The following is a 13,314-nucleotide window of genomic DNA, read 5'->3' on the forward strand; positions in this document are numbered from 1 at the left end:
GGAAATAAATGAATAAAATAAAAACTGTAAACGGAATTTTTGTACCAATAGCTACATAAAAAAATACATTTTAATGCTGATTTCAAATATATAAGTTTCATAAAAATTAGCTACATAAAAAATTACATTTTAATGCTGATTTCAAATATATAAGTTTCATTTGGTTTATTCTTAACCATCAAAAGTTACAAGCCTGATAAAATTTGCCTTATTTTAGAAAATAGGGCTAAACACCCCCTAAAGGTTATAGATTCTTAACGAAAATCACACCATCAGATTCAGCGTGTCAGAGAACACTACTGTAGAAGTTACAAGCTTCTATCTACAAAAATGCAGAATTCTGTATTTTTTGCCAGAAGACAGATCACACATGCGTGTTTATCTGTCGTTTTTTTGTTTGTTTTTTCTCCAGGGCTGATCGTATCGACCCAGTTGTCCTAGAATGTCGCAAGAGGGTTAATTCTAACGGAAATTAATGTTTTAGTGCCCCTTTTCAAGTGACTAAAAAAATTGGAGGGCACCTATGCCCTCCAAGCTACAAACTTTGACCATTGTTTGCATATAGTAATATGTTTCTACTATAGTAATACAGTAATACTATATAGTATATATAGTAATATAGTAATACTATAGTATTTACTATATTAATATAATTTATTTTTACTATGTATTACATATAGTAATATATTTTTATAGTATTGCATATAGTAATAGCGTTGGGTTGGAGGTGGGTCGGGGGGAGGGTTTGAGGTGGTAGGATCTATCCATGGAGAAATTTTTCACGAGGGAAAAGAATTTCCATGAAGGAGGTGCCGGATTTTCTAGCATTATTTAAAAAAACAATGAGACAATAAATACTTTTTTTCATCTGGAAGTAATGAGCAGCATTAAAACTTAAAAAGAACATAAAATGTTACGTATATAAGGGGGTTCGTCTCCTCCACAATACTTTGCTCTTTACGCTAAACTATTTTTAGTAATTTCAACTATTGATTCTACAGCCCTTGTGATTTGGGGGTCATTCTTGAAGATTAGGGACAAAACTCAAGCTTTAGCGTAGAGAGCGAGGAATTGACGAAACTTAAATTTCGTTTTATTTATTCATTTGCAGTGAGCCAAAATCAAAACGTGCATTAATTCAAAAACGCTCAGAAATTAAATTTTCTGAACGTTCAACACCTCGCTCTTTAGGCTAAAGTTTTTTTATTGTTTTAAAAAGCAGAGTTGTGACAAAGAGTCAAACTTTAGCGTAAAGAGCGAGGCGTTGAGGAGGGGACAACCCCTTTCATATATGGAATATTAACGAAAATCACACCATTAGATTTTGCGTATCAGAGAACCTTGTTGTAGAAGTTTCAAGCCCTTATCGACAAAACTGTCGAATTTCGCTTTTTTTGCCAGAAGAGAAATCACGGATGCGTGTTTATTTATTTTTTTTTTCCAGGGGTGATCGTATCGACTCAGTGGTCCTAGAATGTCGCGAAAGGGCTCATTCTAACGGAAGTTAAAAGTTCTAGTGCCCTTTTTAAGTGACCAAAAAAATTGGAGGGCACCTAGGCCCCCTCCCACGCTCATTTTTTCTCCAAAGTCACCGGATCAAAATTCTGAGATAGCCATTTTATTTACCATAATCAAAGAACCTAATAACTATGTCTTTGGGGACGACTTACTCCCCCGCAGTCCCCATGGTAGGGGCTGCAAGTTACAAACTTTGACCTGTGTTTACATATAGTAATGGTTACTGGGAAGTGTACAGACGTTTTCAGGGGGATTTTTTTGGTTTGGGGAGAGAGTTGAGGGGGGGGGGGTTACGTGGGAGGATCTTTCCATCGAGGAACTTCTCATGGGGTAAGAGACTTTCAATGGAGGGGGCGCAGGATTTTCAAGCATTATTTAAAAAAAAACAATGAAAAAATAAATATTAAAAGTTTTTTCTACTGAAAGTGAGAAGCAGCATTAATACTTAAAAAGAACAGAAATTATTACGGATATGAGGGGTTTACCTCCTCGTAATACTTCGCTTATGAAAACTGTAGTAAAAAAATTAAAAGTTATAGTTGCCTTTTTATATATTCAAAAAATTGGAGGGCAACTAGGCCTCCTCTCTCGCTCCTTTTTTCTCAAAATCTTCCAATTAGCCCCAAAAAATTAATATGCAAATTTCGTTTTAATTATTTATGCGCGGAGAGCCAAGATAAAAAAATGCATTAATTTAAAACGTCCAGAAATTAAAAAAAAAAAAAGTTTTTATGAAAGTAAGGAGCGACATTAAAACTTGAAACGAACAGAAATTACTCCGTATATGAAAGGGGCTTTTCGTCCTCAACGCCTTGCTCTTTACGCTAAAGTTTTTTTAATTTTTAAGAAGTCAAGTTAAGAGAAAGAGTCAAACTTTAGCGTAAAGAGCGAGGCGTTGAGGACGAAAAGACCCTTTCGTATCCGGAGTAATTTCTGTTTTAAGAAATTACGTCTTTAATGTCGCTCCTTACTTTCATTAAAAAAACTTGTTTTTTTTTGTTTAATCTAATCTAATAGCAATTAAACACAACTGGTACGAAATTATTTGTATCAGTTTGATGGCTAACTACTTCCATACAAAAGATCCAAGAAAATAGAATATAATATTTGATTTTTTTTTATGCATGCTATTCAGCTATGTTAATAAATCTATTTTAAATCAGCACTTTAGCACTTAATCAGCACTAGAAACAAAAATCAGCATTTTTGTTTCTTTTGTTGACGTATTTCTTTTCTTTTGCAGTGTCATTTATGTGTTTTGTATACTGCTCGATTTTGAGGGAAATAAATGAATAAAATAAAAACTGTAAACGGAATTTTTGTACCAATAGCTACATAAAAAAATACATTTTAATGCTGATTTCAAATATATAAGTTTCATAAAAATTAGCTACATAAAAAATTACATTTTAATGCTGATTTCAAATATATAAGTTTCATTTGGTTTAGTCTTACCCATCAAAAGTTACAAGCCTGATAAAATTTGCCTTATTTTAGAAAATAGGGCTAAACACCCCCTAAAGGTTATAGATTCTTAACGAAAATCACACCATCAGATTCAGCGTGTCAGAGAACACTACTGTAGAAGTTACAAGCTTCTATCTACAAAAATCAAAAATCAAAAATCTACAAATCACACATGCGTGTTTATCTGTCGTTTTTTTGTTTGTTTTTTCTCCAGGGCTGATCGTATCGACCCAGTTGTCCTAGAATGTCGCAAGAGGGTTAATTCTAACGGAAATTAATGTTTTAGTGCCCCTTTTCAAGTGACTAAAAAAATTGGAGGGCACCTAGGCCCCCTCCCACGCACATTTTTCCCCAATGCTGCTAGATCAAAATTTGAGATAGTCATTCTGTTCAACTTAATCGAAAACCTAATAACTATGTCTTTGGGGACGATTTCATCCCCCACAGTCCCCAGGAGAGAGGCTGCAAGCTACAAACTTTGACCACTGTTTGCATATAGTAATATATTTTTACTATAGTAATACAGTAATACTATATAGTATATATAGTAATATAGTAATACTATAGTATTTACTATAGTAATATAATTTATTTTTACTATGTATTACATATAGTAATATATTTCTACAGTATTGCATATAGTAATAGCGTTGGGGTGGAGGTGGGTCGGGGGGAGGGGGTGAGGTGGGAGGATCTATCCATGGAGGAATTTTCCATGAGGGAAAAGAATTTCCATGAAGGAGGTGCCGGATTTTCTAGCATTATTTAAAAAAACAATGAGACAATAAATACATTTTTTCAACTGGAAGTAATGAGCAGCATTAAAACTTAAAAAGAACATAAAATGTTACGTATATAAGGGGGTTCGTCTCCTCCACAATACTTTGCTCTTTACGCTAAATTATTTTTGGTAATTTCAACTATTGATTCTACAACCCTTGTTATTCGGGGGTCATTCTTGAAGATTAGGGACAAAACTCAAGCTTTAGCGTAAAGAGCAAGGAATTGACGGAACTTAAATTTCGTTTTATTTATTCATTTGCAGTGAGCCAAAATCAAAACGTGCATTAATTCAAAAACGCTCAGAAATTAAATTTTCTGAACGTTCAACACCTCGCTCTTTAGGCTAAAGTTTTTTTATTGTTTTAAAAAGCAGAGTTGTGACAAAGAGTCAAACTTTAGCGTAAAGAGCGAGGCGTTGAGGAGGGGACAACCCCTTTCATATATGGAACATTTTTTTTCTTTTTAAGTTTTAATGTCGCTCCTTACTTGCAGTTAAAAAAAACTTTTTTTTAAAAATTTAATTCTTTATAAAGGGTCTGATCATTATCCTGCCATTGCACTCTACCCCCTGATGGCTCCAGATACATCCATAGGAAATAAGTAAAAAAAAAACTAAAAAAAAATAGTGAAAAATATAAAAACAACGAAATTCTGACTTTATAATTTACAAGATTTTTCTATTCCATATTCCTTCAGTTGTTATGTACGTTTAAAATCATTTCCAATAATGTTTATGTCCACAATTATCACTTAGGCGAAACTAGATTTCATTGAGTTGAGAATGCAGAAAATCATTTTAACAAAGAAACGTGACATAACACGTTATTAAAAATAACCGAAAAATGTGTTTTTTAGGCAGTATATAGGACCATTAAAGGGTAAAGGTGGAATGTGTTTTCAGTAAAAACAGCTGTGATGTTTGGAAACGCAATAATATAAAAATCCGAACCGTACTATATTTAGTTCATTAACACGTTTCCTTTAGAAGTGCTCAACTACCAAACTATTACTAAATCACTATTATGGCTCGGAAAGGGATATAGCTCTGTCCTACAGCTGTATTCTAATACCTTGACTTTCTTTTTCTTTGTAGCCTATACTTTTCATTCATTATGTATTTTTTCATTTCAGGTTTTTTATCTTTTTTAGTGTTTGGTCTTAGTCTTTTTAGTGGTTAACTGTTTTTTAGGGTACCTTATTATATACCCTCAAATTATCTTTGTTTTTGCGCTTACCTCTTGGTTTTAATTGCAGTTTCTCTTTCCATTTATTTTAAATTCTAACGAATACCTGGAAAGTTTCACATCAACCGATAAAATAATATTTAGCCCATTTTGGCAATTAATACAAACCACATGTTTTCAAAACAATCACTTCCTCTTGAGTTCGTCTGGTCCATTATGTTTGCCCGGAAAGCTGCTAGCCGATCGAGGGCAAACCACATTTACGTCTACGCTGGGTATCAAGAAACCATTACAAGAATTTGTTTCTATAGCTTTTGTCTTCATTAAGGTCCCTTTGACTCTGTCTGCATGCCTATTAAGTGTAAGCCGATCAAAAACAACAAAATTTATTTGCCTAGTGTAAGGTGTCAAACATAGGCACAATCAATCTTCAGAATATTTTGTCTTTATTAAGGTCTAACTGGCCCTGTCTAAATGGTCAACAAACACAACTCTTAGAGGTAAAATTAATTATAAACTTGCTCTCTTAATAGGGACCCACCTGACGAAAAAACTTAAAAGTGTCATTTTCTAGCTGATTGGAGAGACAACAAAAAAGGAGGATCGAAAACACAACATGAGGCTCCTACACCGTCTCTTGTAAATAATAACAATGAAGTCCTCTTATCTCCCTCATCGCTAAACACAAAAGTTTCAGCTCAAACCCCATCTTTAGTTCCCGATATGTTCCAGATATGCCATTTTAATTGCATGAAAACAAAATTTCTTTCGATTTATCCATACCCTCTTCCCCGGTCAAAATTGAGACCTACATCGCCTCCTAACATCCTCTTACAATTCAAGCCGGCCCCCCGCCCTCCCCCAGTGGTTCCTTGTCTGTAAGATATCCCAGACATGCTATTTTGACAAACCAAATACGCATAGTGCCTTAAGTTACCTTTGCTTACCCTCAAGTCTAAATTCAAAATTTAATCAATCCCTCCTCCGATATTCCCTTGAAGTTTCAATTCAATTCCTTAAGCCATTCCAGACATGCTGAAAATAAATTGAAAAATCAGAGCCATTCAGCGCCATTTGATTTATTATTCAGGTATAGGAGAGGTTTCAAAGCATACAATTGCGAAGCTCTAAGAATCTTGACCTAGAAAACAATTTGCAATAGATTTGCAATTAAATTATGCAATAGATTTGCAATTAAATTACAAGTTGTTACCGGCATCAAGCGATTTAAGCCATTTCTAAGCCCTCCAATACTTACCTTCGTCCCCGTTGTATGGTTTTCTGGACCGAGAAACCGATGTCTGATAGTTTCGAGCCAATCAAATACCCAGGTTAAAATATACAAGTCCCCTTTTTCGATAATAAGACTTACGAGTAAAAAAATTGGCAACTTGTATAATGCATGCTCCTTGCTCTAGGGGCTGTGGGATCATGCCATTTACCGAAGGCATATTTGTTTAACCTTTCGACTATTGTGAACAGTTACAAAGTTAATGCTTGATTATATATCTTGGAGCTGCGGAAGGATAGCACAAAAAGGTATAGGAGGGGGTCGGCCGCATCCAAATCATTTTCTAGCTTAAAAAAGAGTACAAGATTAAAACCAATTCAAATTACTCCAATTTCAAATTAAAAATGTGATTTCTGCTTTCTAAGGTATTGGTATTTTGGCATCTTGTATGCACGAGATGTCTTTTTATTTAGCTTTCCCAAGTCGTAAATCAACGTATACCTGCTCATCTTCCCTCAATGTTTCCTGATTTTTTTTTCAGTTGGTACCATTTGCTGTTCCTGAGATATTATGGTCTTGGGGATAAAAATGTGTAACTTAAGGTATTATGTCGAAGATAAGCTATTTAGACAACCTGACAGCACACAGTCACCTTTTATTTATCTCGCTACCTAGTAATAAAGTATGAAATTTGTAGATAGGAGCTTATAATATTGAAAGATTAATTTTGTGTGGATTGCCTATCCAAACTGTCTAGTCCCTTTACCCTCTCCCAACACAAAATTTGAATATCTCTTGTCACACTTCCCACTTCTTTTTGAGCAAAAATTTGTTAAATTTTAAATCCCCCCCCCAACTTGTTCCTGAGAAGCTACGAATATGGCATTTAGATGAACTGGATGCCAAATAGAGTCTTTTAATTCGTCTATCTTCCTCATAAGTCAAAATTTAGAGCCTACTCTTCCCACCCTCTCCAATGCTCTTTCTAAGTTCCAACTTGATTTCCTAGGCCTTTCCCAAAACATTATAAATAATTTGAAAAGGTAGGTGCTGATAGCATCTTTCAAATTACTAATGTAAGCATGTCGTTGTAAGAGCATGCCTACACTCTTGGGAAATTCTTGGAATCTTGGTATATCGAACGATCCGCAAGAGCTTGCTCGAATAAAAGTAATCTGGAGCGAAAAATTTTGATCCCTCCTTCTTCCAAGGATATGTATGATATTCTTGTGCCAGAGAAGGATATTCTAGGCCTTTGAGCTGAAGTGTTGGATACTCAGGACCAAACGCTCCCTCTCTTTCACTGAAAACCTATATGTAAACATGTGGTAACTTGCCTATTATAATGCCATTTGCTCCAGGGAGGGTTGAGGTCATTTTACTCCTGGAGGTATGTTGCATTTTTCAAATCTTTTGAACAAAACGGCTGTTTCAAAATCGTAATCAGATGTCTCTTGGCGGGGCGGCAGTGGAACAGGCGGAAAGAAGTGCCCGAGAAGGAGAGTGGCTTTCATCCAGTCACTTTTGACACTGAAAAATGGTGCTAGAGCTTTCAATATAACGAGTGCCTTCAAAGTTTTTACGACCACCCCTTCCATACGAATTGACCTGAGAAAAAAGAAAAGAAATAAAGAAAAGAGCGCTACTGGGCTGCCCTATGAAAATAATTGTTGGTCGAGTTAAGTTTAATATTTTACCCTGCATAGGGTAATTTTTGTTAGTTTTAGTTTTTAATTAACTTACAAGTTTTCATAATTTTTTTTTGGTTTAATTTAAAATGGCACAGATGTGATATCAATGTCGGATACAATATTATTCAATATTCACTCTATCGGTCATTCCATAGTGCGAATTATGATTAAAAAATCTTAAAAGTACGCGTAACACGGATTTTAAGCTCCTTGGGAATAAGATCTGTCAAGATTTTCACTTTTAACGAGTGAAAATCAGTATTAGATTCATCAAACTAGAGAAGCAGATGGGAATCAAAGAATTCATTTTAAAGGGGAATCGATATAGTTTGATTAAATAAAAAAACAAGTTTTTTCAACTGAAAGTAAGGAGCAACATTAAAAATTAAAAAGAACAGGAATTATTAAATGTATAAGGTGAGGGGGATCGCCCTCTCCTCATTATCTCGGTCTTTACTCTAAAGTTTGATTTTTGATTTTTGTTCAGCTTTTTAAGAATGACTCCTAAATCAAAAAGGTCGTTTTATCAGAATGATAAGCTCTTTTAAAAGTTCTAGAAAAACTTTGGCGTAAAGAAAGAGGTATTGAGGAGAGGGCGACCCCCCTCATATACGTAATAATTTCTGTTCGTTTTACGTTTTAATGCTGCTCCTTACATTCAGTTGAAAAAACTTGCTTTTCTTATTTAATTTCTGATCGTTTTTTATAAAAATGCTTGAAAATCCGGCTCTCCCTCCATGGAAAATCCCCTCCCCCACGAAAAGTTTCTCGGTGGAAAGTTCATCCCACTTAATCGGCCCCCCTCCACCACAAAAATCTCCTCTGACAAACGTCTGTATACTTCCCAATAACTAATACTATAGGCTACTCAAGCAATGGGCAAAGTTCATAGCTTGCAGTCCTTCCCCTGCCGACTGTGGGGGGTCAAGTCATCCACAAAGACCTAGTTATCAGATTTGTTGACAGTGTTGAAAATAATGGCTATCTCAAAATTTTGATCGGGCGGCTTTGGGAAAAAATGAGCGTGGAAGGCGGGCTAGTTGCCCTCCAATATTTTCGGTCACTTAAAAGGGGCACTAGACCATTTTGTCTCCAATCCAATGAGCCCTCTTCCGATCTTCCATGATCACTGGTTTGATTCGATTACCCATGGGGAAAACAAATAATAAAGAAAAGAAAAAATTAACATGCATCCATGATCCGGCAAATTCATCGTCCGGCAAAAATTACAAAATTCCATGTTTTTGTATATAGGCGCTTGAAACCTCTACAGTAGGGTTCTCTGCTATGCTGAATCCGATTATGTCATTTACATTATGATCAAATGATTTTTGGAGGGTGTTTTCTCCCTTTTTTTAAAATTGGAAAAATTTTCTCAAGCTCGTAACTTTTGATGGGTATAATTAAATTTGATGCATTTTGCATATTTTGAATCTGCATCAATATTCAATTGTTTTGATGAATCTATTGTCATCAAGGCCCTGTTTCTTAGAGTTTCGGTGCTACTGAGCCGAATCACTCCTTGCTTACAGTTCGTTACAACGAACAGTTTGATGAATATTTCCACTTTACTTTAAGACATTTTTTAGTTCGTGCTCTGCCTTATGAGACTGTTTCATAGTCAAAACATAACTTTTATCTAGATGTCATTAGTACGTGTAATACTAGTATCCGTTATTTTCTGTCCTGTGATTGCACTTATTTTCTTTGTGAAGCTTGTATTTGTTCTAAGAACGTCCTAGCTTTCCTTTTAGGATATAGGTCAATTTTCATTTGCAAAACACATGAACTGAGTTTTTAAGTGGTTTAAATTTGTTGACAACGGAACAGGCGTGAATTTTTTTACGGTAAATTCATTTCACTTGGCCCTTATTTGATTTTTTTGCATCCAAAGGATAGTACTTGGAGAGACTAGATTTATTTCGGAGGGTAACTTAAAATTTGTATGAAAGACCCGACATATGCGGTAAATTGGCTTGACCAGAACGTTGATAAATAGCTATCTTTTCATAGATTATATGTATAGCATAGTATATTTGTTACAAAAAACTGCAGGACCATGGAAAAAAAAAAACATAAAAAAACATACAAATACAATTAACAAAATTCAAATACAATTAAGGGATTCAGTTTAAACTTTTGAGAAAAACTATTGAAGCAAAGAACCATTTAAAACACTAGAACAAACAAACTCAGTCATCACAAAACACCCTCACGATGAGTTTTACCGACACGAATAAACAATGCAGGATTCTCAATACTAATAAAACACCCATTTCCAAACGATTTTTCCACCAAAAGTTTATCCCCCTCATCCACTCCAAAATTTCATGTTTCAAAACCTTTAGCCCTTCAAACTTCCCCTGAAAATGCATCAATTTTTTCTCCAATTTCCCACATATCAGGCAACTGTAAGGACCATTCTTCATTCTAACCTTTCCCAAACATGTTTTTCTTCCCAAAAGTGGCATAAAATTACCTCTACAAGAAATTACTCAATTAATATGCTCTCTAGATAGCCCACATTTAAAACTCACTAATTTATTCATCTGTGTCCAGATTTTTCAATTATTCAGACCCGGGGCAAGAACAAAAGAAATGAAAGTGTTCTATAAAAGGTTAGTGTAGGGAGAAGCTTCACAAAAGCTGAATTAGGAGTAATTCAAAGATTTAATGTAAGCTTGGCGTTAGATATTGAGGCTTTTCGGACACTTAACAAATGGGTAGCTAAAATAAAATCAAGAAGAGAAAGTATTGTACTAGAATGATCAGCTTCATAACGCAAAATGGGAAAAAATACCAAAGGAACACATTTATGGTCATAGAAGATTTGGTCATAACGCTATTTGGTCACCAATAGATGCTTAATGTGACATAAGCTAAAAAATTGTAGTGCATTTTTTGCGGTTGTTTAATTTGGAGGTTAGACTTGTCTACTACGATGACGACAAAATATACGGTAACAGTACATTTCGAAGTTAGCTCGGATGGCAATGAAACTAATGTCCAAGGTTGCCAGACTAACAGCATCCCTCTCTTTTTGAAGATACCCAAAATTCCATCAATAGTAAAGTTTCGTAATATCTAGAAGAAAATAGATATATCAGACATTTAAATTTTTACGAAATCTTGAGGAATATGCCTTGACGTTCACGCCAAGTCACTTTCCGTGGATAAATTTATTCATACTAGGTAATAATGCTTTATGTTTGGATACTGTATTTATTAAGATATTATATATCCCAATTTAGAGCAAAAAATTATTTTTATTATAGGGACAGATGTTAACCTTGGCGAAGGGGTTGTGGATCGCTATGCACAAGAAAAATTCAGACGCGAGGCGGATGTTGCGGTCAACCATGCCAATTTTTTAACTCGTCTTTGGAAATACGATGCTGACGTCGTTCTTTCTTCTGAATACCTTCTTCACGCAAAGGTCTTTGCAATGGTTGAAATGGACGAGGATATTTTTGGAGCTGGGAATTGTTATGACAAGCACCAGTACAACGACTATTTACTCTTCTGTCCTTTTGCTTACCGACTCCCCGAGGGACCCATTTTAGCGAAAGATCTTGCCGTGGAATACAAATATCTGACGAATACTTCGGAATGGTTCTACATAGCTCGCAAAACGGGAGAAAGACTGATAAAGAACATGACATCCATAACAAGAGGTGAGTTCTTCCCTCTTTTCTACAGTAGCTACTGACAGAAACATGACAATCTATTTTGCCAATTGGGAACAGATAATTCTGTCTACTGATAAGATGATTGATTGACGTTAATAAAGTTAATGAAGCAACGATAGAACACAACGGGACAGCGTAATGTTTTTGAGTTATCTAGGTCACCCAACATTCATAGATTTTCTTTTGAAATGCATTTTTTGAAATAATTGAGTCGTAATTACGTAATGTTTTTTTTTTGTGTTTGACACAAGCACACCATGGCACAATACAGACCAATAGATTGGGCCAATGATATACAGAAACAGCATTGATATTTAAAAAAAAAATTATTAAATTAATTTTTTTATGAATATTTTCTATAAGTTTATTTAAGTCTATTATCTAATTATTTCTAGTAATTAACCTATAGACTGCGTAGCAGTGTCCTTGAGGATGAAACTGACGACCAAGCGAGGAGTTGACAATTGAAAACTGTTAGATACTCCTGCATGTTCTTGATTGTACTTAAAACAAATAGCTTTCTCGACTTTTTTTTCTTAAAGCATTTTTGCCAAATTTAGTTCAGAATTGTTACTGTGGTACTAACTAGTGGAAAAGCAGTAGTCTATCTGATACTGTTTACTAAATAAAAAGGCACTAGAATAAAAATTCACGTGAATTACTGTCTTATAATTTCATCGGAGAGTTGATTCGATGCGATCATCTTCAAAAACAAATATGGGAAAGAGATGTCTGAAATGCCCTAAAAAAAATCATCCATTCTCTTTGTGTAATTATATAGACGGCAGTTATCTACACGGATTTAACCTTTCATTTTTAAATTTAAAATATATCTATTCAAATTTCTACCAACCTTGGCATTAAAATCCCCCAATAAAAATATCATATTTCTATCTGGGGTCCTGTCTATTTTTCTTTGTAGCTGTAAGTAAAATTGATCTAACTCACTACTACCTACATCAGTCAGTTCTATAGGGGTATTTGCTATTATGACTGAGGAAACCCATAATAGGTAACTGCAAGGAAGCGGGTTTTCAGCCCGAAAAAGCACACCAAAACAAACTAAGCCGAGAAGGTTTATTCATCAATAGAATCCAGTGAAAAATACTGAGTCACTTACCAGACTATAATTTTATCGAAGGGTGCCACTCCTGATTATAGCACCCTGCAGTGCCGTTTGCAGTCACGGTTCTGGTTTGGCAAACTCGTGGAAGGTCCACCCTGATTACTAAGCCCCTAGCTTCTTAAGTTGGGACAAATTTCCCGTCTATTCTTTGTGGGTAATGTCGATAAATTGTTAATGATTCATATCTGCATAAGCGAGACAGGAAGCTAGTAAAGAAACTAAAATTTAGGCGAACCATTTCAAACATTGAAATTTATTTTAACACTTGATAAAAAAAAACTGAAATTAAACAATCGATAGCTTATACATTCAAATACAGGATTATATTTTTAACGTTTTATTTTTCTTACGTCAATTATTTTTCTTACGTCTATTCCACATGGCCTTGTTATCTAAATAAACTGTGAGATTTTTTTTTTCTCAAACCATAGAGTGGTCGGCTCTCAAAAAAAGTTATCAAGCTCATTTTCAAGTGACCCCTTGGGAAGAAAAAAAAAAACCAAAATGCTCAAAGTTCTTTACGAAGAACTTGCACTTGATACCCAATATTAGGTCACACTCTAAAAGTCTCACAAAAATTTTCTTTAAATCTGTAAGATTATCACACTCCTACGCAATAGCCAGA

General features: G+C 34.8%; 1 protein-coding gene across 4 annotated transcripts in view; it reads left to right on the forward strand.

Annotated features, from left to right (window-relative positions):
* Positions 1-13,314, forward strand: part of LOC136033860 (metabotropic glycine receptor-like) — a 232,924-nt gene that overhangs the window by 42,429 nt on the left and 177,181 nt on the right. For all 4 annotated transcript variants that reach the window (XM_065714828.1, XM_065714827.1, XM_065714829.1 and 1 more), the window contains one exon: positions 11,150-11,548. In XM_065714828.1, coding sequence (XP_065570900.1) covers positions 11,150-11,548 — 399 coding nt within the window. The remainder of the gene's footprint in view (positions 1-11,149; positions 11,549-13,314) is intronic.

The sequence above is a fragment of the Artemia franciscana genome, chromosome 12, assembly GCF_032884065.1.
Source record: "Artemia franciscana chromosome 12, ASM3288406v1, whole genome shotgun sequence".
NCBI classification, from domain to species: Eukaryota; Metazoa; Arthropoda; class Branchiopoda; order Anostraca; family Artemiidae; genus Artemia; species Artemia franciscana.